This window comes from Lissotriton helveticus, chromosome 5_1 (assembly GCF_964261635.1).
Source record: "Lissotriton helveticus chromosome 5_1, aLisHel1.1, whole genome shotgun sequence".
In the NCBI taxonomy this organism is placed as follows: domain Eukaryota; kingdom Metazoa; phylum Chordata; class Amphibia; order Caudata; family Salamandridae; genus Lissotriton; species Lissotriton helveticus.
The window spans coordinates 1,594,286,273-1,594,312,310 of record NC_136065.1 but is presented as its reverse complement, the minus strand read 5'-3'; the positions used below and the strand labels follow the sequence as shown (position 1 = coordinate 1,594,312,310).

Here is a 26,038-nt window from a genome sequence, read left to right as displayed (position 1 = left end):
CTTTCTTCCTGAACACTGGATGCTGGCTGGACTGCTGTACTCGCCCTAAATCATGGTCCAAGGCAGATTCTGTGCTTCTCTAGGACTCTGCCCCTCAATGCAGACTCAACCAGTAATACCCTCATCTGCATTCAAGAGGCTCCCCTTCCCTTTGGACTAAGTGGATAGAGCCACCTAAGGTAATGATTCTTCCACACACCCTCCAAGCTGCGCCTGCCCAATAAGGCGCCTGTATAGACATGGACGGTTGTGACCGAGTCACTCTTCAAAAAGGACACACCAGTGAACACAAGATATTTACAAAACATATAAAAAGTTTTATTAAATAGTCACTCAATACATTTATATCCTCTTAAATAAAACATTATTTAAAATACAGCACATTATCTTTGTAAAACTATTCGCAATTTAATATATAAAAACAAACCGTCAAAAATAAGTTTCCTTTTCAAGGGTTGGCACAAAATGAATTTCCCATCAAGAGAGATTTTTACTCTATATATAAAAGGCCAAATGTTAAAAAAAATCTTTAAGGGCACAAGACCAGCTTGTGCATATACAATACTAAGTGAGTCATGCGTGTGCAAGAAATGCCTGGGGAAGGGAACAGGTCAGGAGAACTGGGTGGGGTGGAACATGTACGGAAAATGAGTGTGTGAGAAATGGTTGGGTAACCCAGAGTGTGATGAACGGATGGTGGAAAAAAGTGGGAGATGTGGGTGGTCAGATATGAGGAGGAATGGGATAATGCATGAATTGCTGGATGGCTCTGGGTGAATAAATAAATAAATGAACAAAATAAATGTGTGGCAAGATGACAGAAGATTTTGTAGAGGGGCTCAGTGAAGGCCTCTTGAGTGGAAGGCCCAGTGGATGAACAGCTGGGTGGATTGTGATAGACGACACGAAGAGCGGGAAATTTAAAGGTTAGCTGGATGAATGGGGTGAGGAATGGGTTGTTGAGTGGTCAGACATGGGAGATCGTATTTGAGGGAAGTAACACAATACCGATAATGGTGAAACTGTTGTGTTGAGTGTGGTGTGAGGCCGGCTGAAGACTCAGGCATGGGTTAGTCAAGTGCTGGAGAGATTGAGTAAGAGATTAGTTGTGAAACCCCATTATTGTGCCTTGCTCGTGCATCTCAAGCTCAATGTAGTTAGTTATTCTTGGAAGCACGAAACATTCCTCTACAACAAGGGGACCTCCTTGGGCATTCCAATGAAACATTCTGATAAAACTTGGCACTCAAATATGCCTGCAAGTCGTGATACAGCATTCACATCACTCTCATCTCCCACTTCTTCTTTTGCTCCTGCTGATGCTACTCTCCCACTAATGCTGAAAAAGAAAGGACGTCTCACCTTTGTCTGAACTGAAGCAAATTTACTAACAGCATTCTCAGCAACATAATCAGCTCTTCCTATAGTGCTAAGGGGAACTAACACTTATTTTCCTGCAGCAAGTTCCTGTAAAGACTGTGCCAGTTTCGAGATTCCTAAGGTTAATACTCGTCCTATGCAGCATGCCCTGCTGAAAAGCCAGAAACACATTTGCTATATATACCACTGTGGCACAGAGTTATTCTCGTAAGGTAGTATGAATTATTGTAAAAAGTACAGCAACTTCAAGTTGTTCTTGCACAACGGTGTGTATAGGCAGCACTTCCTGGAGCTGCAGTTTGGAAATTAGTGGTCCCAGGACTGCTCGTACATATTTTCCTTTAAAAGGTGGCAGCATGAAGGGGCTTCACGTGAACACCACTAAAGCACAAGATACCATTGATCCAGGTAAGAGGGGGAGGTGGGGGCAAAATCACTGTGGTTCTGTCCCTTCTGATGGGGAAGAAGGCACAGGAACCAGTAACTCTTATTGGGAAGAAACCATGATAGTATCAACACATCTTGGAAGCTAGGCCAAGGCAGCACTGGCATTTCTGTCAAGGAACCCACAGTACCACTGGCTGTTTTGCAAAAGGGGACCACAGAGCCGCTGACCATTCTGATAGAGAGGACCATACTAGCACTGACCCTCTAAAGGAGAGGACCCATGGTACCACACTATGAATTCTTGATTTCAGGAAGATCCTGGTGGAGAAGGGTCATTACTGCCAGGGTGACCTTCTCAAGGTCAAGGGGACTTCCTTTGTCTGCTCTACTAGTCGAAAAGAGCCTCCATTAGTTCCTGGTACCTCTGGCCACGTGCTGGAAGCTCATACCTCCTCCTCTTCCCTAGGCCCCTGAAATCATTTTTGCTTTTTTCATTTCGTTTTTTTTAGTCATGCAATTGTGTTTTCCCGAATTTTCCATTTTCTGCACTAGCCGCCATCTTAGGTGACTAAAACAGCCTGCACAGTATGTTTCTAGCCCTGCATTCTTATTTTGTACATTCCTTTCTGTAGTTTCCACTCTGTACGCACCCCCCCAAAAAAGTGCAATATATTTCATCCATTATCTTCGGACGATCATGCATCCAGTCACCAACCCTCTGAAAATCAATGTCAACAGGATAACCCAAGGGGTGCGTACACGCAGTGAAGTCCGTGGGCCTCGACTTCTGTGGGACATTTGCAACCAGCGATCCTCAGTACTCCAAAACAGTACAGCGTACGCAGTCAGTGTACTGGAACCCATAACCCAGGATGTTCAGGCACGTGCAGCCACCCTGTGTGTCCGTGATTGGCCAGTACAGTCCCCGAGTTCTCCATATCAGTTCCACACATCCAGCTGCGTGGTCCGTGATTTCCCAGAAAAGTGCAATATACGCAGCCTGTCTGCAGCTGTCGATTAAGGAGGACGGTTGGTCACGCGCACGTTTTCCCAGAGTGCTCCACTGCGGGCGCGCGCCCTGTAGTGGGCCCGCGCCTTGTAGTGTGACAGGCAGATGTCTGAAACAGGACCGACTTGGCAGCTACAGCAAGCTCTGGAATTCTAGCGCATTGCCTGGGCAAGCCTCTCCTCGCTGAAACACCGGGGTGACATTTTTTCACCGGCTGAGGAGATATAAATAGCAAACAGTTCGGATGGAGCTGCACCGCGCCTGGGGAACGGGAGGTCCTTGGGCCCAGAAGCGCGCAGTCCCAGGGAGCAGGCCAGTGGCCGGACAGTCATTTGGAGGGATGCTTCTGAAGAGGACCAGTCAGGCCTGGGACTGGGGCAGAGTGGTCTCTCCCATGGAAACGAGCGAGGCTCCTACCCTCGAACTGGCTCTCAGCTCCCCCTCGTGCTGGTTCGCCCAAAGACACACATTTCTGGCACCCCTAAAATGCGTCTGGGGTTGGGAGGGTGTCAAAGCCATGGCAGGTTGGTCTCAAAGGGTCCTTCCCACTCAGTGTCCTCAAAGGGCAGTCCTCATCTGGAAGGAGTGGTTGCCATGCGACCCTCAGTCTTCTGAACACGAGCCTGAGACGGCAGCTGCAAGAAAGAGATGATACAGCGGGTTAGAACACTTTCTACATGACTAGGCACTTCGCATATCAACACACAAACACCACAACACAACACACACATACACTGTGTGCACACAAACATGTGAAGCAAAGAAGAGGGATGTAAGCAGAGCCTTGCATTCGAGGGCTGTGGAGACGGCCACTGAAGCTGAAGACGTCCTCTGATGTCCGGGGAGGGATACAGGAGGCGGTGGAGTCCTCTGGTGTCCGGAGGGAGGGGGAGGGGGAACGGGAGGGGGACGGGGAGGGGGAGGAGTTGGAGGCCTTCGATACCCTTCTGGACCAGACTCAAGAGGTAATGGAAGGATTGCATAACTGGGGCAGAAGCAGGATCTTTAGTGGTTTGGGTGTTGCCACTGGATTCATTCTCAATCACAGACTCGCTCGTCCCTACCCCTCCATAACCACAAGGACTGGGTCATTCAGAAGCTCATAACTTACCTCATTACTCCACTATCTCCAGCTGGAAACTGTCTGGCGTGTTCAAAGGCCTAAGAGGAAGAAAAGAGCACAGGCATTCAGTCCGCAGCTTACCCCAAGCAGAGAAGAAGCACCGAATCAAAAGGTCTCGACCTGACAGTGATTCGCGCCCAGGAGCTCATTAATCCCAAAAAAGGCCTCGAGAAGGCCATTAGCCTCCATCTTCAACTTGCCACCCCCTCCTTGCTACCTTCTCCTCTATCTCTCTTTTATCTCTGTGCTACCTCGTTCTTTCTACCTTCGTCTCCACTCCCTTCCTCGGTGCTGCAGTCTCCAGCTCAACCCTGTGCATTGCCTTTCACACCTTTTACCCTCTTTTGCCTACCTGCCCTCTTCTTGATCCTTTCCTCACTCCATTCCACACTGCCCCTATTTACATTTTCCTCTCCCTGTGTCCGACCCACCTCGACCTCCTTATCTATAGCCACAGCCTTAGTTTCCACCTCGACTCCCATGCTCGTGTTTCACTTTGACTCCGTGTCTCTGTCTCCTCCTGATCAGCCTCTCTTTCCCTTCCCCCTCTCCATTCAAGACTGCATTTCCACACCTGGTCCTTTATTTGGCCTTCTAGCCCAGTGTCTCCATTTCGTCTCGCTGCATACATGCCCCCCTCCACACCTCTTGTCTCCAGTCAGCATACACCTCCATTTACCCTCCTTGCTTCCACCTTCCTTCCAGTTTTATCTTTGGCCCCTGGCCTCCTTCTCCCCGCCACACCTCTGTTTCTTTTTCTCTACTCTCCTCCTCTGTCTCCACCATCCCCATCTCTCCATGTCTCCACCCACCTCTCGCTATCATGCTCCCCCGTAGCTGCCATGGTCTGTTCCCCTTTCTGTTTTTGTGCCTGTTTGCCTCCATCTGCCTCTGTCATTATCTCCCCCTCAAGGTCTCGGCCGCTACCTCCAGCTCTCCACTCCGTCTGCTCCTGTCCCGTTTCCATTTACATCCTCCTCTCTATTTCCACCTCTCTTCTTTCATACTTCCCTTGGTGTCTAGCACTTCAGCTTGCTGTTACTCAGCTAACTCCTTAACCCCTCGGGGTCCACTTCTATAGTTTTCCTTGCTATCTCCAACTGCCTCCTTCTCACCTCAACCTCCACCCAGCCTTTCACTCTCCCCCTCCATTCCTCTTCTTTCATCGTCCCCCCTTTCTGCACTACCCTTCATCTCTGTCTTCATCTCGTCTTTTATGTCCTCCATTAGCTCCATTTCCACGCCTGTTGCCTACATCTCTGTCTATTCCACCTAGATATCTCCAGGTACCAGCTCCCTATACAATTCCGCAAACATAAACACTATATATAAGTAAATGTTCTCACCTCTCCTCCTGATGCTCTGTTCTGAAGGCCGTTCTCTGTAGCTCTCGCCTTAAAATCTGTTCGGAAAAGAATAAAATATTATATTTTCTGCCATTCAAGTCTTAAAAGTCCTCAGCAGATGCTTCACCCCCACAAGAAGAGCACTATTTATAACAACATACATTAATACAGAAAATCAGAAACAGATCCAAAGACCTGCCACACATAAATCAATAAATAATCAAATGCTTCTAAAGACTAGCAATCCAGGGTTTCCAGTCACAGAAATCCCAACATCATATGGAAAACCAACTTGTGCAATTTTACATTAATGGGGAAACTGGTACAACTGAAGTCAGTACTAAAGGATAGAACCCAGGCACACGGAAATAAACAACTGGGCAATGAACTGAGATTTGCAAATATAGCAATCATGGGGAAACAGGATACAGCCTAAGTCAGCACCATTTGGTACCCGGGCGCATAGATCTGCACTGCACTATTCTATACAGGGTACTGGATAGAAAATGAAAAGCCCAGTATGGGCAGCAGCATATTTAGGCGGGGTCGGCTTTGGACCTCTTAGTGGAAAATCAAAACATTCTATGACTCTAATGGCCACATCCGGCTTGTGCACGCACTGGCCCAACTAGTTCCAGGATGTGACGTAGCAGTGGCCAAGAGCCCCTGGGAGGCACCTGAGTTAACACTCATGACAGGATCAGTGTGCACCTTTGTTCAGATCCTCAGTCTGCTACCACTGAACCCGGCTCACAAACGTGTCCTCTACCACCCACCCAGACCATTTATGTAAATGCATTTGAGAGTTTTCACTTAGTTAATCAATTTTATTTCCTGATGGAGGTTTTACATGGGCTAGAGGTAGTGTCGTGATGTCTTCTTTCGTGTTATTTGTTGGTACTATTGCTTCGTCAGATCCTATTTATGAAGAAGAACAATGATCTATTCCTGATTTTCAATTGATGTGGGTGGGGTGTTTGTCACAGGGCAGGTGACTCTACACTGTCGTGTGGGGGGTGTTTGTCACAGGGCAGGTCACTCTACGCTGTCGTGCAGGCGGTGTTTGTCACAGGGCAGGTCACTCTACTCTGTCGTGCGGGGTGTTTGTCACAGGGCAGGTCAATTTACGCTGTCGTGCGGGGGTGTTTGTCACAATGCAGGTCACTCTATGCTGTTGTGTAGGTGACTGATGCGGTCAATGGAGTAGGAGTGGTGAGTCAGCATCAGTGTGTTCTGTTTTGATGGTGGGTCATGGGAGTCCCGAAAGGGTGCTTTTGGGTGGTTTTGTACACAAGTGGTTTCGTGTTCACAGGATGGTGCAATCCAGTGTGATTTTCAGTTGTTGAGTTATGCTGCTATTAGTACTGGTGCCAGAAAGGGATTTCTCCAACTTGTGGTTTATGTGTTTCATGTGTGGAAAGTAAAAATGTAACTCAGAACTACCCTATAAAATTCAAGCAGTGTCGTCTTTGTCTTTGGGGGGGGGGGGACAAGGAACTCTGCAAATAGGCATGCCTTCAACCTCTAAAGTTTCAGTCTACAGGGCTAGGATACAATGGCCCCAATAATCTGTGGGGAAGAGACACACACAGTCTAACAATCATGTGGAAACAAGGCGCATCAAGAGGCATCAGTAAAATATGCCCAGGCCCACCACACCTTCCAACAGCCTCTAAGTTAGCACATAGAAACTAGAGTCACTCTAAGCCATTGGTATAATGAATATTACAATGTAAAATCTAGCATGCATGGGAAAATGGCATACCCCAGAGCCAGCACCATCAAGTTGCCAAGCACTCATATCCCAACAGGCTTTGAAAGCCAATGTGTGCCATTAAGAAGTAGTAACTGGGTGACTCCCAATCCAGCACTATATGATGCGTAGACACACATAACCTAATGACCTGCAAAGAACACGCAAACACTGTCTTAACATGCATGTGAAATCCAGATACACATTAGCTAGCACATCAGAAGCCATGACACAGATCCATGCGACCTGCAAATACCAGACAGAGATCATTTGAAATGCAGGTGACAATCCGATACTTCCAAAGCGAACACAACCTGCAAGGAGCAGATGTGTATAGCAGACCAATCACTGGCAAAGCCTTTGGAGCCACTAAAACAGTGCTTCTGAGAAGCACCCCAAAAATCTGAAGAGAAAAGCGATGAGTGTTATATTTGACAATCCACGAGTATGTGGATCATTGCGAGTTGGGATCTTCCAGCTCTCAGTGTGGGGCATAGTGGTGTTTCCCAGTCACAAGGGTGGGGATTGTCTTAGTGCATCACTTTCACAGCCGCAGCCACTGGGGCGAGGCTTATTTTGGTGTATCAGATTTCCAACCCTAGAGGTAATGGTTGCTGGGGTGTATCAAAGCCACTGGGGTGTGGTTGGTTATGCTGTATCTCTGCCCCAGAGAGAACATGCTGCTAAATTATTTTCCGGCTTTTGCTTTCCTGCCAAAAGATTCTGCAGTGGTAGGATATAACTTTTCAAATTAGCTACACCTTAATATGAAAAACCTGCAATAACAGGAGAGGCCCTTCTTAAACTCCTCCCAAGACATCATTCTCTTCATTAAAGATATGTTTCACATCTGACGTGGAAATGCCTCTGATCACAAGAGTCTCGACAACAATGGGAGAGGTAGGGAAAGTCAGAGACACTCTCTCAATCCCCAGTTCAATACAAATAAACAAAAAAAGAGAGGTCAGAACAATCTCTCAAAACCACAAGAGATGGAGTCACTCCAAGGTTCACACACCCACTTTGGGAGGTAAAGAAAGCCCTCACACACCGACCTAGTCAGTGTCATGCTTCATCATCGGGCCCCACCAAAAAGGCCGAGTGCCTCTTTGGTGTGCTGCGACGCCAGAAAGACTGCGGAGCTGGTTTGTGTAAGGAGGGCGTGTTATCAAATAAGGTGAAAATTTTAATAGTGCATAGAATGGGTATCAAAAATAAATTTTAATAAGTGATCCCTAAGGCACAGAACAAAGAGTATTTATGTGTCTGAATTTAGCTGCCAAGGTATAAGGATTGGTTAAATTCAGAAAATACTAATATTAATCTCAGTCAACATGTTTCTGCCATATGGGTGGTTTTATTTACCAAGGCATTCGTCAGGACTAAACCCCGGCGGTATGGGCTCTCTAATCACCCACCCTAACCTGGGGACGTGAAAGTGAAAATTAAAAAGGTGAAAAAGTGCTTAAAAAAGGGAAGAGCGTGGTGCTCATTCCAAAAATACTCCCAAAATTTTAGGAGTGTTACAGCACTTTAAAATAGGGCGCTACTCGCACCATGGGTCTCGGGAGGGGGGTGGAGCGACCTGGCACATCGCCCTCAGCGCTCTCAACCCGCCGTTAACCTAGCTGTGGCCTCAATACCGGACCCCGAGGAGCCAGTATTGAGGCCACAGCTAGGTTAACGGCGGGTTGAGAGCGCTGAGGGCGATGTGCCAGATCGCTCCACCCCCCTCCCGAGACCCATGGTGCGAGTAGCGCCCTATTTTAAAGTGCTGTAACACTCCTAAAATTTTGGGAGTATTTTTGGAATGAGCACCACGCTCTTCCCTTTTTTAAGCACTTTTTCACCTTTTTAATTTTCACTTTCACGTCCCCAGGTTAGGGTGGGTGATTAGAGAGCCCATACCGCCGGGGTTTAGTCCTGACGAATGCCTTGGTAAATAAAACCACCCATATGGCAGAAACATGTTGACTGAGATTAATATTAGTATTTTCTGAATTTAACCAATCCTTATACCTTGGCAGCTAAATTCAGACACATAAATACTCTTTGTTCTGTGCCTTAGGGATCACTTATTAAAATTTATTTTTGATACCCATTCTAGGCACTATTAAAATTTTCACCTTATTTGATAACACGCCCTCCCTACACAAACCAGCTCCGCAGTCTTTCTGGAGTCGCAGCACACCAAAGAGGCACTCTGCCTTTTTGGTGGGGCCCGATGATGAAGCATGACACTGACTAGGTCGGTGTGTGAGGGCTTTCTTTACCACCCAAAGTGGGTGTGTGAACCTTGGAGTGACTCCATCTCTTGTGGTTTTGAGAGATTGTTCTGACCTCTGATCACAAGAGAACATGTTTCAACTCACATCAAAAGGCGCTTTACCTCATGAGAACATGCCTTGCCTAGTCACTCACCAGATGACACGGTGCCACATACCTAACAAGAGGACACGCCTCGACTCACACATTTCCCATTAATTTCAGGCCCATCACCCGACTACCAATCCTGACAAATCTGAATGAAGAAATAGCCCAGTAACAACCTGCAGATAAGGTTTTGTTGGAGAGCAGACAGCCAAAGACATCCTGAGACTCCTGCAGGCAGGTGATTTGAGCATATGGAGGTCTGACTTAGTCAGCAGGCTTTAACAAGGTGGACCACAGGAAACTCAAGGAGAAAAGGGATGGAGTACTTGACTTCCAAGAGCCAGGTCAAACTAGGCTTGCATCTCTTTTTGGAAGGGCACACACAAGAATGGGTGGAATCTGGTTTTAATCCCAACTCCTGAAACGCGGGATACCACAAGGTTTGCCAGTGTCGATTATGCTCCACAATGATAAATGTGACCAGTGGCATTGGGTATCTGTTGGTGTTATTTGCTCCAGCACCCATTTCCTGTCCAAGTGTAAAAACACTGGCTTTCAGATGAATAGGGATTGCATAGAGTTGTAGAGAGCAGGAGGGGACCCTCAGTGGTGCATGACAGCCTTCTGGACATTGTGCAGAAGGAGAAAGTAGTCTTCGGCTGAATTGGGATAAGCGATAGATCCTGCATTTGGGCGTAGGTGTCCCAGCAGCAGCACCAATCAGATCTCCAGCCTTTTTAGAGTAAACTTAACGGGCAGCACCAGCACTGAAACATCCACGTGTTTTGTCACTACATGCTCTTTAGGATAGTGTCAAACAAATATAACTACCACTTTAGGCTAGCCAAAAAATTTTGCAATGGATGTCAAACACAAGGAAATTCTCCCACAAGGGATCATACCGTCCAGATTGTACTACGCCAAGTCCATATGCATTGGCTTACTGTATATGAAAGATCCAAAAAATACTGCTGCTACTTTGATTATTGGCTTTTAGAGATGTACACTTGTCAAGTCAATGTTCATTAAATTACATTTGTCAAAAGCACAAATAGTAACAGAGAAAAACTTTTGGTAGTGCCAAAGTATGGAATGCCTTGTCGGAAATAGTTTAACAGAAACAAGATCACTTTCTGTCTCGAAATGATTGAGAAACAGTAGCTTTTATAAAGGCCTGTTTACTTTGGAAATGATCTGCGACTGTACACCTCTTTGCCTTGAAGCAGTACCTGTGCCTTAAAGCAGCCATTTGGATCCACTATGGAAGGTATACAAATCTTGATTGACATCAGAGGACAGGCCTGACCTGATGACACACCCTAGGACTTGCCTCTCCTCGCCAGGGGCAGCTTCTCTCACTAATCAGATAATGGCAACAGTGTCTCTCAACAATTACACAGTGGAGGCAGCCACTTTCAACACCACAACAGTTAACAACTACTCACGAGAGACAGGCAGATGAGGCAGCATTAACATAGTAACATACCTGGTTTTGATGCCTGTAGTAGAAAAGTCCACTCAGTGCCAGAAGGAGTCCCACAATGCAAGGCACCACCAGGTACACATGGGCTCGCCCGATAGAATCTTCGTCTCCTGGAATCGGAGGCTTGTCTGGTCCTGGGCCATAGAGAGGGAGTAGGTTAGAGTCAGGGTGTGGGCCAGAAGAACTTTCCCCTCTTTCATCAGACTGCTGGCTCCCTTCCCCTCTACCCTGAAATACACCAGGGGCTGCAGGCCTCAGCGGAACATGCCGAATGCCCACAACAGTCTCTGGCCTCGGCGTTGCCTTGATGGACTCTGTCGTATGAAGCACGGTGCTAAACCTGCTAGACTTGGGAGTGTCCGACACTTCACTACCCTGCTTGTCAGTTACAGACATGAGGGTCTGCGCACTTCCCATGGTACTTTCCGTGAAGGATGGCCTGTGAGGGGCAGAATTTTCACTCACAAACGTGCTTGCCTTTGAACTATCAAAGGTCCTTTCCTTGGAAGGTAATTGATTAGAGGAAGTTTCTTCAGTTACAGAAACGGAGGCCTCTGTGCTGACAAGGCTGTTCAGAGGACCAGATATTCTATGCGGGTCATCTTCATCCATTACTAGCATAGTGGCAGTGATGGGAAGGCCATGTTTCTTCCCAGTTGATGTTTCCTGATGCAAGTCTTTGGTTACAGGTGTTGGGACCACTATGTCGTCTATGACTTTGTCCTCAGTTGATGGTCGCAGAGGGACAACCTCTACATGTACAGACACAGAGTTCTCTATGGTGACGGTAGCCGTGTATTCAGTGGATAACGGGTGAAGTGAAAGCCCTTCACTCACATACATGGGGGACTCTGAGCTGCCAATGGTCTTGTCATCAGTGGATTGTGGCTGATGGGCAGCCTCTTCAGTGTATGTTGCCTGGGCCTCTGTGCTGACAGTGGCCCTTTCCTCGGTAGATGGTTGATGAAAGAGAACCTCTTTACTCAGTGACACAGGAGCCTCCGAGCTGAAAATAGTGCTGTCCACTGTAGATGACTGGTGAGGTGCTGCCTCCTCACTCACTGACACAGGGACCTCTGTGCTATCAGAGCTCCAGCCCTCTGTTGACGCCTGCTCAGTGATAGCCTCTTCAGTAACAGCACTTCTAGGCCTCGCACTAGACTCAAAGAAGGTGGCGGGGGACCCAGATATGAAGTCACCAGGCTGGGCATGAGGCAGACGACCATGTCCGGCGCTAAGAGCTGAAGAGGAGTCCTCAGTGGCTTGGGATCCGTGGTCCTCCTGGACCTTCTTGTTTAACCCGGATGCTGATTGATGATCTGCAGCAAGTGTAGGGCCTGTGTAAATCTCTGTGCTTAGGAGCCCAGGCCTGTGGACTTCCAATACGGATACATGTTCAGGTTCCACCGTGGGTGCCAACATAACGACTGTGGGCGTCCTAAGAGTCTCAAGGACATCAGGGGCCTTCAGGCTCTCGGGGGTCCCAGGGATGTTCTGCGTAGTTCGGGCTACCCTGATCCCTCCCTCTTTGCTGACTGTAGACAAGTGAAGGGTGGGTATCTTCTCCTTCATACCTGCAGGGTCCCTGCTATGCTCCTGTGGTGAGCCGGGTTTCACAGGCACGAGGAGAGAGCCAGTGGGTCCAGGCGAGGGGCAGCTGCAGGTGCACTGAGCAGGACCTGAAACAATCAGACAGAAAGCCATGGAGTCACTTGCCTCATAGCGCAGAAGAAGGAACAGGCATGCAGGATTATCATGAAGGGAAAACAGGCAGTCAGCGGAAGATGTAATGTACCATGGCTAATGGCTTACACTGCTAAGGGAAGGTAACAGGCTTTGATAGCAGGAATGGAGACGATGTTCAGCCGGCGAAGAAAGATAGAGAAAGAGGCAGATGGACAATAAGAGTGACAGGGCGAGGGAGAGGAAAGAGGAGGATAAAAGAGGAAGAGAGAGATGATAGAGACAGAAGAAGACATGCACGATCCTACTGTCTAAGCACCAGCATTGGCTAATTAAACATTATCATCCCGCCCTTAGAACTTCACTGGGTTCTTTTTTAAGACCCTACATGTCTGGTGGCAGCCATGCAACCCAACGATCTATTAGCACAAAAAAGCAGGCCTCATTGACCCCAAGAACGTGTCACATTCTGGGAGGAAGTCAGGACTTTATGCCAGTCTAGAGAGAGCCTACTGGGCACGGAGGCCAGATTTATGTCTTTCTAATGAGAAAACCAGCCCTCTTAAGTATCTAAATGTGCCACTCACAGTGGTACCCCAAAACATGTGAAAGTAATTCCTAATAGTTTTCAGAGCCCATGGTGAGTGGGATCCTCGATTGATGAGGATTCTCCAGACTTGTAGAGGTGCCCATCGGTATGTGATCAAGAACATAGACATATGACCCCACACCTGTAGAGGTTCCCACGGACATGTGAAGGCGCCCCTGGACAAGTGATCAGGATCCTGGACATGCGATAGTGATGCCACACCAATGAAGGTGCCCACAGCCATGTGAGGGTGCATCTGAGCCTGTGTCATGGGCAAGCCAGAACCGGCCCAGAATGAACACTCTTGCCCAAATGAGACTGGATGTGTTCATTGTGAGTCAGACTTTAGGTGGAGCACAGAAGAGCAGAATTTAGAGAGAGAATTAGCTCTCACCTGTGGTGGTGATAGCTTCAGGCTCTTCTTCCTCATCGAGGTCCTCGCATGTGTCGTACGGGTCAGCGCATTCCACAGGCTTTTTGTCCAAGAGCTCCTTAGTGATAATAAAGACATCCTTCACGATCATGAGCATGTCCCTGGGAGACATCGAGTACGTTCGGGAACATCTCTGGAGAGAGGAAAGGTCAATAGTCACCAAAGGGAATTTACAGAACAGGTAAGAGAGCACATAACCTTGTAGAAGCACAGCAAACCAGCTGTCAGGTGTGAATACTGCCTCGCATAAGAACAGACAAGCAGAGAGATTCACAAACCATTACACAAGTACAACAGAGCGGGGTTTGAAAAAACAGCACAAAAATGTTTCATTGGCTATGAATATTTTGCGACCAGGTTAGTGTGTAGGGACGAGATTGGGACTGCCACTTTGAGAAAGTCTGTCAATGATTTTTTTATTGTTAGCATAAATAAACCACAGCAAATCAAACTAGATAATACCATATCAAATATAGAACCATTAAAAGATCCTCGAAAACAAATGGCGGCGCTCTGCACAATTCTAGTACTCGCTCTCTCCTTTCTCACCCAGAATCTCGGCTGCTCACCTTTGCGTCTATTGTGGAGCGTTCATCTCTTCGAAGGCATTGCTCTGAAAGAAGACTGTCGTATAATTTTTTCAGCTCGATGGAGTGGTTAAAGTTGGTGGAGCTCAAAGTATAGCTTTCCGTCTGTCTCTTCAAAATCCTTCCCACCCAAGGAATAGCTCGAAGAACATAACATGCCTTCTGCTGGTCATCTGTGTGCTGAGGTAAAAAAGAGCAATCAACTGCATGCTTTACGTTTCTCAACACGATAAGTCCATCCTTAATAAATTGAAGCCTCACGAAGACACCAAACACTCTTAACTGCAAGATCAGACCTCTTTCAGGAAGACGAGATCACCCTGAAACTGACAACTCTGCAGTAAACAATATGTCTGCCAATCATCAGCACGAAAGCACACTCAATAGGAAGAAACCAAATGACCAAAACAAATTACAAGAACCCCCTCAATGTCAAAATGCTGATCTTATTAGCACTATCCCACACTCAACAAGAGGAGACCAACTGCAACAACACAATAACCCCCTCAACATTCCTCAGAAAGACATGAGCACTCTCAAAAACAAGAGCTTCCCGCATAACATTAGACCACCATCAATAACAGAACTAGACCACTCTTTAAAAGACGAGAACAGCCTTTTTCTGGAGAGTCTGCACTCAACAAAACAAGTCTGCCTTGAACAACAGGAGGCTATGCAGAACAAGAACTGACAAAAATCAAAAACTAGACTACCCTCAACAACACAACTCTGCTCTCATCAGCAACAGATCACACACAACGAGAAGACACAACCTTCAACAGCAAAATACTTTTTTTAAATAAGACAGCAAATAAACAGCTTAAAATAACCTTAACAGTAACAGAACACAGCCAACAACTCAAAGATACCCTCAAAACAAGAACAGGCCACTTTTAAGAGAAAATCACTCTAAAAATGATACTCTGGAGATCACCCTCCACATCAAAGACCAGTCTCAGCCATATAAAGCCCACCACCTCCTCAGAAAGAGGCATGGCATCACATGATGAGTCCACTCCTACTTACCTAAGACATGACCATCACTGAACATCACAAAAACGCTCAACACATGGGGGAACACCTCACACTTAAGGTGATGTAGACCCACATTACTCACAGCAGTGCAAGCCTGGCCTGTTCACAGAACTGAAGAATACACACAGGCACACTGTATCAGGGGCAGGTATAACCTGAACCAACCTGGTGGTCTCATAGGACTCCATAGTGCACTGCACCAGACAATCCCTCCACGTCATTACCAGACCCATCCTCTTAATTAATCTAAGACCCAGCGTCCAATCAGAAACGTGGAAGTCACTTACCATGTTTGGCAAATCCACAAAATTGAAGGTGACATTGCAGGGGGTCTGCAACTGGTTACCAATCTGGAAGGGAAGCAAAGAGACATGTTAATCTGTGTCTTTTATGATTGGAAAATATCGAATAAAGACTAATTTGACTTGACTTGACATGTTACTCTCATCCTCCGCAGCGAAATGTGATCTCTCGGGTGCTGGGGCCGAAAGCAGAGGGTTTGGTCAAACCAGATTAAAGTGTAGGTATCTCGGAGTTCGTCAGCAGCACAAGTCAAACTTAAAACTCGAATGTGTAATTAGATATAATGGTATAGTTAAATCAGTTACTTTTAAAGTGATATTAAAAATAACTGTGATAAAAAAGTGTAGCGCTGTTAACAGTAGAATGTACAGCAGGAGATATGAGTTCCATTCACCCCATACTGTCTTTGAATGCTGCTTCCCCGCTGTGCCCAGTACCCCTCCTCTTCTTCAGCAGGCAGCACCGCTCCAGGCTCTGGAGATAGCCAGCTGACTCCCTGTCCCCCTGGACACAGCCCGGAACCCTGGCGCATCTTCCCCTGCGCTGTGCACGCTTCCCGGCGCCTCAAGTGGACTCAGCGTTCCCACGGCGCCTCTGGTCCCCTCAGCTTACCAGGTGCATCGCTTGTGGCTCCTCTGGGGACCTCCTACCTGCATGCGGACAGAGCCGAGGCCACAAGCCGCCTCCCAGGTACAAGTACCTGCACTTCATTCATTTGAGAGGTTGAAAACCAGCACTTCACGACAGGGCAGGGAAATTACTTTAAAGGGCGAGGGCCAGCACTTCATTCATTTGAGAATTTGAGTACAAGCACTTCTCAGCAGGGCAACATGTTAAAGGGCGAGGGCCTTCACTTCTAAGAAGGAGTGAGGTACTCGGTGTGAGAGTACCCGCACGTTAATATTTCTGTTTCATACATTATTAACCTGATGTAGCCATGTGTCGAACCAGGGAGGACGAGAAGGCTGGGCTTTGCCACGCACATTGACAGGTGCCCCTAAAAGATAATCCAGGGATACTTGTATAACGAATACAGAGGGGGCTAAAGTTAAACAAACCCCTAGAACATCAACGGCTAAATATACCCACCGTCTGAGGTCGCAAACATTCATCAACAAAGTGTAAATGGACTAACAAAAACCTTAAACTGACTGAAAAAATAGAGGAGCAATAAATGACCCACTGCTGATAGTCAGGAGGCGTGGAATTCAACACAGACAGTCATTAATAGTCCTAATGAATAGAAACTAGGAGTGGCGATCAACAGCGCTCACAATAGAAGGGATATTACCCTGGTACCCGTGTATAAAGCATTATACGAAAAAGAAGATATGCTGTTTTTAATTAATAGTGTCCTGAGGAAGGTGTTATAACAAAAAAAGAAGCACCGAAACGCGTCGACAGAAGGATTATTAAAGATTGTATAATTAATTGTATTATTTATTGGTAATGTTTTGTTCCATTACAAATGGAATACATATATGTGATTTTATTTATATTTGAAAATGCGTCTCTATTGTGATAAATTTTAATAAAAAGCTGTTTTTGATAAACATACAGGAAAATATTTCATTAATACATGAATTGTGGGCTGAGAAATATTGTTATTGGGTCAAAACAAAATTGATAGATGTTTTCTTGTGAGAACACTTAGAAGTAGAACACACAGAAAGGAACCCCCCTTTTTTTTTTAGTATTGCTATATTTCCCGGTCCTTTCTGGGTTGATTAGGGAAAACTCTCTTTTTTAGAGCCATGTGACGCCAGACAGCACTCACCAGATCCTCCATGAAGGCCAGGTGCTTGGGGGTGATGATGTTCCCACAGTTACTTCCAGATGCGGAGAGAATACACGTGATAAGGAGGAGTGCGCGAAGCCCCATCTGCACCTGTGGAGAAAAACCACACATAAAAACCCTCAGTCTGCTGATTGGAACAAGAGAATTGTGTCATTTCCTGCACCCCGTGTCTGCATCCCTGCTCGCTTGACACTCCCTGCACCAAGTCCCCTTCTGCCCACCCTAAACACCGACTTTCTTTTGCACAGCAGGTCAGACCACTATGAACACCCACGCTCCCGGCACACCAGCCCTCAGGTACCTGCAGCCTCACATATCCCTTCCCTGGAGCCCGCCTGGAACCACAGAGCCTTCTAAGCGGCTCCCGCACCACGTGACCGCCTGAGTGGCGGGAGCCCAGTCCCGGCTTGTAGGTAACAGAAGTATTTGTACACTGAGGGGCGTGGGAAGGCGGCCTCTCCCCTGGGGCCTAGCTGAGGCATTCGGGCACTTAACCCTCAAAGCGCACTGAATCTCAGCAGCTCCGCCTACGGTACACCCGGGGCGAGGCACTGACGGGTCACAGTGCCTGGCGAGACTGGCATACACCCTCCCTGGTGCAGTGCCAGCAGGCGTATCACTGTAAGGTCGGCAGAATGCCATCAAGCGCATCACTGTGCCTTGGCACGGCGCGTTCCTGCATACTGGCACAGGGCCTCGCAGATCCACTGGCCGCATACAGCTATAAGACAGGACAGGGCACCAATAAACCACGCATGGCACAGTATCAGCCTGGTACAGTGCCAGCCTGTGCTTCAGAGAAACTTGCAACAAAATCATCCGGCAAACAACGGCACACTACCAACACATCAGTACATCTCACTATCTGGCAGAAACCCTTCTAAAACACCTTGGCACACTACCATCCAAAAAACATAAAGTGGTGTATGTGCGTGTTATCTGTGCCGCTCTTTGATTTTGCGTCATTGAGTTGACACAGCAAAAGTGAAGCCAAGAAGGTGATCTGATCACTGACTGATGAAAGGCAGAGGCCATGGAGAGGGTGCTAGAGGGGCAGGGGCTGAGTCAGCCCTTGAGCTTTCACTGATGAAGTAAGATGAGCTTGGAGGGAGCATACCGTTCTTAGCCTCACCTTGATGGTTGACAAAAACAAGGACTAGATTTACCAAATGAACCCTGCTGTCACTGCAGGAAAACACTGGGTGAAGTGTGCAACTGAGGAAGGGCGTTGAAACAAACAGGAGCTTAGTTTAATATAGTGCCCGCAGGTCGCAATGAAAGAACAATCTTTAACGCTAGGACAGTTCTCACAAACAATGAAATAAAAATAATACAACAGGAAAGTAAAAATATCTAAGGAAATAAAATGGGGAAAGTCAGGGGAGGGGGCTAGAATGCGATATCTAGAAGTACCAGGGCTTATGTTAGTCTGGGGTGTCCTGACTTGGTGAATGTGGAGTTACTGTGCCACAGAAAGTCCACACAGTTTTAGACTGTCCATGTGGCCTTCTTTCTCTGCCCTACTTCTCCTCGATGCGCCCTCGCATTCTTATATTCCTGCTCTCAGCTCCGGTCTCATTGTCTTCACCTGTCATGGCCTCCATGCTGGTTTAACCGGTTTCTTGTCTTCCGCGATGATGTCAGACTATTTATTTTTCCTCCTTCCAGTTCTGTGTTTGTAGACACTTTCCTCGGATCCCTTATGCAGTCTGCCCGTGTTAATCCTTTCTCTTTTTTTGCTGCACACACGCTAGCCCTGCCCAGTCGTCCCACAACCACGCAGTCAGTAGACCCCCCTGGACGTCCTTCTTTCTGACACAATCCCCTGTCTTGGTTCATATCTTGATCTCTAGACTAAGGCAGCCAAACCAAATCTTCAGGACTTCGACCCCACCATTTCTCTCAGTTGTTTCTTATTAGCGATAATGTTATTTCTTGAAGCAGATACTTTAGTTAAAATGTGATATGTATACAGGACCCGCGTGTTGCCTTTCGACGGGAGGATCTGATGAAATCCGGGCAGTCCCACCTAACGTGTGTGAATACTGGACCGGGATTTAATGGGCTGGGGGTGTGAACCATGGTGTGTGCTGCTGTCGGTGTATTATTATCAAGCGGTAGCCAGGTCCGTTGTGTGCTCTATGAACACTGATTGAGACTTCCTCGGTCATTCGCAGTCCCTCGCGTACAGCACATGACCCCGGACACCCCCCCACCCTCCCGAAGTTCTGACACTTTCTCCATACGTGTCACAGTGTCTGTGTTGTCCTCCACAATACCGTTTTGTTTAGTAAAAGTACCTCTGTTTGTTAACGGGAAGAATGGCGCGTTTAATAAAAGCACCTGTGTTTGTTAACGGGACGAATGGCGCGTGTTTGTTGTTGTAGATTTATGTAGCGTGAACTCGACCGGAAGGTATTGGAGCGCTTTACATGAGCGAGCACCAGATAGGTTACACAAGGACACATTCATTTTTGGTAGGCACGGAGAGGTTACATGATCTGCCCAGAATCACAGCATGTTGAGCAGAAAACGAGGCTCGAACCTCCTTCCTCAGCTTCAAAGTGGACAGATCTGGCTGTTAGGCCACATGCTACCTTCACTCCGTATTCCGTCCCTTACCCCTAGCGGCCTGCTTTGCACATTTCACGTTGCTAAGCACAGATATAGGCGTCGTGGACAGGCCACACGCTAACCTCGCGCCCTGGACATGTGGAAACGAGACCGAGCCTAACCCCCTGACGACGTCGTGTGACTGAAAATATGTGACCTGATCTCCTACACTCTGGTAAAACGCTCGAGTCCCATTTGGCCATGGTTGCGTATATTAAAACGGAAACAAAAATTAAACTATGAGTCCAAGCTCATATGACCCAGAAACCCTCGGGCTAACTCGGGTGTTTACGGTGACGCCCCCCTCCACGCGTCCCAGTCCGTGCGTGCCTCTCGCCCGCTTTCACTTTCACCGCTGTCTAGAGGGGGCGCTGCTGGCTTGGGATGTACACTGCTCTGGCGCGACGCTAGCATGCCACGGCGGGATATTTCAGTCCATTTGATGCTAAAAGAGGCAGCACTTGAGGTGAGGCGGTAACACCGGGTTCGAGTATCTAACTCAGCCAGGCCTTGTGTCAGTTGCCCTCGGTTTTATATTTGCCCTGCCGCTCTGCCCTATCATAGCTTGTTGAAAGCAGGGTTAATAACCCTTTCGTACAACTTTCTATCGGGTTAAGGTCAGGCTTATTCCTACACTGCTATGTTTCATTCAACTCTGTGCATTACGCACGGCCCATTTATCTTGCTGCTCTATTACAGCACAGCCAACCTTGCATGTTACAGCACATCCATGCGTTCTTCATTTCTGTTTATTACAGCACAACCTTAAACGCAGAGTGCAGCTCTGTACTATATACCACAGCAATGCTCCCTGCAGCTCTGTATGTTGCTCAGAAACAAGCATAATGCAGTTTTCAATATTACAACATAACCACCCTTCCGTATTACAGCAAAGACCATTATGCATGACACAATCCTTTATGTTACAGCACAGCCACCTATGTATACTGCAGCTCTGTATATTGCACAGATACACGCATAATGCGGTTCTCTCTATTGCAACATAACCATCCTTCCGTATTACAGCAAAGGCCATTATGCATGACACTAACCTACGTGTTTTGCAATCGATCTGTATGCCTCAGCACAGCCATGCATACTGCAGTGCTGTGCATTACAGCGCACCTACGCATACGACAGCTCTGTAAAATGTAGATAAGTGATGCAAAGGCCCTGTGCCCTCCAACCACGCGTGTATTCTTTCTTTCTTAACCGGCTTAAAGCATAGCCTCCCATGCATATTTACAGCTTTGGCATCACAGCGCAGTCATCCACACTACAGATCTGTACATAAAATCACAGAACTGTCTATGACAGAAAGCGAGTGGTATAGCATTATGAGATGTTATTTCACGCCAAAAAATAGGAAAATAAACTAATGAGTGAAACACCAAAGCATGAAGCAATATAGTACAGCAAAAAAATGCATATCACAATGGGAAGTGGTACAGCATAACAACAGCTAGCACATCACCACATCCAGCGACATATCACATGAAAGTGTGGTATATCATAGCAGCGCACGGTATATGATAGAATGCTACTTAAAAGAGCTTTGTGTGTGTGTCACTGCAGCAAGTGACATATCGAAGGAAAACATACTTTAGCACATTAACACTCCCTACATTGTAGGAAACAACCCTATGCCATAGTACCAAGCTGCATATTTAAGACGTGTACACGTTTGACTACATTTATTACACAAAAGCAGTGGTTTCTATTTGGAATTTATTAAAGTGGAGGCCTAGTCTCAGTCGAATTTCCTTGCCACTAACTAATTAGTCGCTAAGCATGACAGTGCATTTCAATAATGACAAGCCAACCCATACTGCTAAAATGTACTATTTGTTGAATCAGTCCCCTCTTGTGAGGGGTAAACATCTCTGAAGATGCGAATTCCAATTTGGGCCCATTGTTTGCAGAACCAGGCAGGCAGAAGCTTCAAAAACCTCTACATTTTACAAAAGGCATTTTAACAAAGCAAATTGCGTGGGGTACCCAAGACTTCTTCAACTACATGACGAAAAAAAATCTGCTCTTTTAACCACAGCTAATCAAACAGTATAGTCCAGAATTTTATTAATTGTTTTCAATAAATATGTACCAGTTGAAAAAGCACATTTTATTTATTTAGTTAGGTGTTTTATAACGTAATCTTGCAAAAACCTTCATTCCAAGTGCACACAGAGAAGCATCTAATGTTAAAGATAAACAATGGGTGACATGTCGAAGGGATCAGCTGAGGTCATTGTTGACGTTACCAAGACACTTGGTCTTCTGTGCTGTGGTTTATTAAGGGCTAGACTTCCTCGGAGGCATTGTTGGTCCGTAATATACAATCACCCATTGTGTATCCTGTACACATTCCAGCAACAAGCGAGACATCACAACAAGCAGCACATCACAGGAAAAAGTGTGCGCCATACAGCAAGTATCACTAGACGGTATCAAGCGATATGTCACATAAATTAGCAGTTTTTGACATCATAGAGTCGTATATCAGAGCAACAAGCAGCGTGTAATAGCAGCAAGCAGCATGCAACAGCAAGGTGTGCTGTATTACAGCCGTAAGCACTATATCACAGAAACAAGTTTACATCACAAGCATCAGCAGTGGATATCAAAGACACAAGTATCCATCACAAGCATGAGCAGTGCATATCAGAGAAAAAAGTGTAAATCACAAGCAGGAGCAGTGCATATCACACAAACAAGTATCCATCACAAGCATGAGCAGTACACATCACAGAAACAAGTATCCATCACAAGCATGAGCAGTACACATCACAGAAACAAGTATCCATCACAAGCATGAGCAGTGCATATCACAGAAACAAGTATCCACCACAGGCATGCGCAGTGCATATCACAGAAACAAGTGTGCATCACACGCATGAGCAGTACACATCACAGAAACAAGTATCCCTCACAAGCATGAGCAGTGCATATCACTGGAACAAGTGTAAATCACAAGCATGAGCAGTACATATCACAGAAACAAGTGTGCATCACAAGCATGAGCAGTACATATCACAGAAACAAGTATCTGTCACAGGCATGAGCAGTACACATCACAGAAACAAGTATCTGTCACAGGCATGAGCAGTGCATAATACAGAAAAAAAGTGTAAATCACAAGCATGAGCAGTGCATATCACAGAAACAAGTATTCATCACAGGCATGAGCAGTGCATATCACAGAAAAAAAGTGTAAATCACAAGCATGAGCAGTGCATATCACAGAAACAAGTATCCATCACAAGCATGAGCAGTGCATATCACAGGAACAAGTGTGCATCACAAGCATGAGCAGTACATATCACAGAAACAAGTGTGCATCACAAGCATGAGCAGTGCATATCACAGAAACAAGTGTGCATCACAAGCATGAGCAGTGCATATCACAGAGCAGTGCATATCACAGAAACAAGTGTGCATCACAAGCATGAGCAGTACATATCACAGAAACAAGTATCTGTCACAGGCATGAGCAGTGCATAATACAGAAAAAAAGTGTAAATCACAAGCATGAGCAGTGCATATCACAGAAACAAGTATTCATCACAGGCATGAGCAGTGCATATCACAGAAAAAAAGTGTAAATCACAAGCATGAGCAGTGCATATCACAGAAACAAGTATCCATCACAAGCATGAGCAGTGCATATCACAGGAACAAGTGTAAATCACAAGCATGAGCAGTACATATCACAGAAACAAGTGTGCATCACAAGCATGAGCAGTGCATATCACAGAAACAAGTGTGCATCACAAGCATGAGCAGTGCATATCACAGAGCAGTGCATATCACAGAAACAAGTGTGTATCACAAGCATGAGCAGTGCTTATCACAGAAACAAGTGTGCATCACAAGCATGAGCAGTGCATATCACAGAAACAAGTGTGCATCACAAGCATGAGCAGCGCACATCACAGAAACAAATGTTCATCACAAGCATGAGCAGTGCATATCACAGAAACAAATGTGCATCACAAGCATGAGCAGTGAATAAGCATGAGCAGTGCATATCACAGAAACAAGTGTGTGTGCATCACAAGCACGAGCAGTGCATATCACAGGAGAAAGTGCTAGGTTTCAATAACAAGTGATGTAACGCAGAAAAGAGCAGCAGACAGTATAGTGTGATAACCGACACTACCGTGTTACAACACAGCTCATGGTATTACAACATATATCTATATCATACAGCGTAGATTATGATATTATTACCTCACAGATCTGCGCGCCATAGCAACACATATCCCTTTCACCATGAATCCCTATACTATAGTATACTGACGTATAGTGCATATCCCAAGTATTACATCAAAGGCCACTGTATCACACCACAGATCTAGGCACTAAAAGGCGGCGCCGATCCTCGTATTACAGCACAGCTGCACAGGGCGCAGATTATGGCATTAGTGCATCTCTCAAGAGCACTTCGGATTTCTTTACTTGGTGCACAGATCACGGCATTGCAGCGCAGACGCGAAGGGGCGTACTACTGCCCTGCCCCACGCAGCCCCTCCGGACTCACCTTTGGGGGGCTCCGCCGCCGGTCCCGGGTGCTTTGGTCCATGATGACAGTGTGCGGAGGCTCCTGGTTTCCAAGGGTCCGAGTAGTAGCTTTTCTTGCGGTTCCGGGGTGTTGGGGCTGCGCACAGTCCTTCCTTATGTTGGGGTTTCCGGGTGTGGGGTGCTCAGGTCGGTTCCTGCAGAGCTCGGGGGTTAACAGTGGGTCCCGGGTGAGTCCTGCTTGTTGCAAAGTTCCGGAGGGTCTCACAGTCGTGAGCTCGGGGGGTCCTGGTGTCCTTGGAGGGGCTCTGGTGAGTTGTGGGGATCGGGCTGCAGTGGCTGCACTGAGATCGCAGCTCCGCGCTCCGCCTTATAAACTCTCAGCTCGGGCATGTGCTTTCCGGGAAACGGGCTGCAGCCCGCCCCTCGCTCTTTCTCGCGCCTCCTTTAAGTTTCACCCTCCTCCTGTGCGCCTCTCCCCCTTGCTTCTCTTCCCCCCATCCTTTGAACCCCTCTCGTGGCGCACTTTGAGCTTTTACACCCCCCTCCCCCATGACACTCTCCCCTCCTCCCCCCCCCCTCGTGTCCCAGGAGTACTTCATTGGCATGAGGCGTCAGGCAGGTAGCGCTGGAGCCCCAGCGCCGCACATGGAGGGCTCATTGCGCCACACTGGCTGGAGCGGCGGACACCACGGGCGGTGCTAGCGGGCTGCGTCTCTCAGGGGCGCGCGGACACATGTTGCACCGCCAGATGTTCCCACCGTCTCACGTTTCCCATAGCTGTCCTACAATAATGCAGTTGTACAGACCAACAGTTATTCCTTTTGCTTGTGGACTGTGGGGATCTGAGTAGAGGTATATTGTCTTTGTGTACCCTTTAGCGCTGGTAGCGTCCAGTGTGACAACCTTTTTTGCCCTCCCATGACCTCCTCCGATTCCCTCACTACCACCAAGCAAAAATGCCCATCGTCTCTCCATAGCCCTTCTAACAAGCATTTCATATGTTTTAAGGCACTGGTAAAGGCCGGCTTCACTGGTCCCCTCATAGATGCAGCGAAGAGGGTTTTTAGACAAACTCAGTAAGAGTCACTGGTCCCCTCAGCTATCCACATAACATACAGATCTGTTCTTTGCAACAGGCATATTAACCCTCTGTGCTACATTATGGCGAGTCAAAACTGCCACTAGAGAAAACTCCAATCTCTCTCTAGCAGGAACATTAATCACAGGAGTTATCTAGACATTTTTATTGCTGCCTAAAAGATGGACCCACAAGGAACTCTGCAGCAGGTGTTTTTAAATCATAAGCTATTGCTAAACACAGCCCCCCCCCCCCCGATCACTGCCCCCCTCCTCTCCAGGTCAGCGCCCAGTGCGGCCGCACCGGTCGCACTGCCCTAAAGCCGGCTCTGTGTACACACAGTCCTGTAGGGTAAAGCTGTGAGTTCCATTTCTCCCAGGCCACAATTATGTTATGTTATTGTTATAATTGACTTGTGTCTCTCTTTTCCCTGGCTGGGATTTCCCCGTTGCTCAGATAGTGTGACTGGTAGAATGCCTGGTGACATCATGGAATGTTTGGTGCCTGGCCTGTGTGTGGAGTGGCAGTTGATGTCTGGCAGGCT

At 47.1% G+C, this 26,038-nt stretch overlaps 1 protein-coding gene across 1 annotated transcript; it reads right to left on the bottom strand.

Moving 5' to 3' along the window:
• Nucleotides 1–296: 296 nt before the first annotated feature.
• Nucleotides 297–24,806, bottom strand: CSF1 (colony stimulating factor 1). Its single transcript, XM_078644787.1, is given in 11 exon segments — nt 297–3,411; nt 3,888–3,937; nt 5,246–5,301; nt 10,858–12,533; nt 13,521–13,692; nt 14,129–14,326; nt 15,469–15,531; nt 17,262–17,372; nt 24,436–24,603; nt 24,605–24,766; nt 24,768–24,806. Coding segments are annotated over 10 exon segments (2,691 nt in total). The 3' UTR covers nt 297–3,411; nt 3,888–3,891.
• Nucleotides 24,807–26,038: the final 1,232 nt, after the last annotated feature.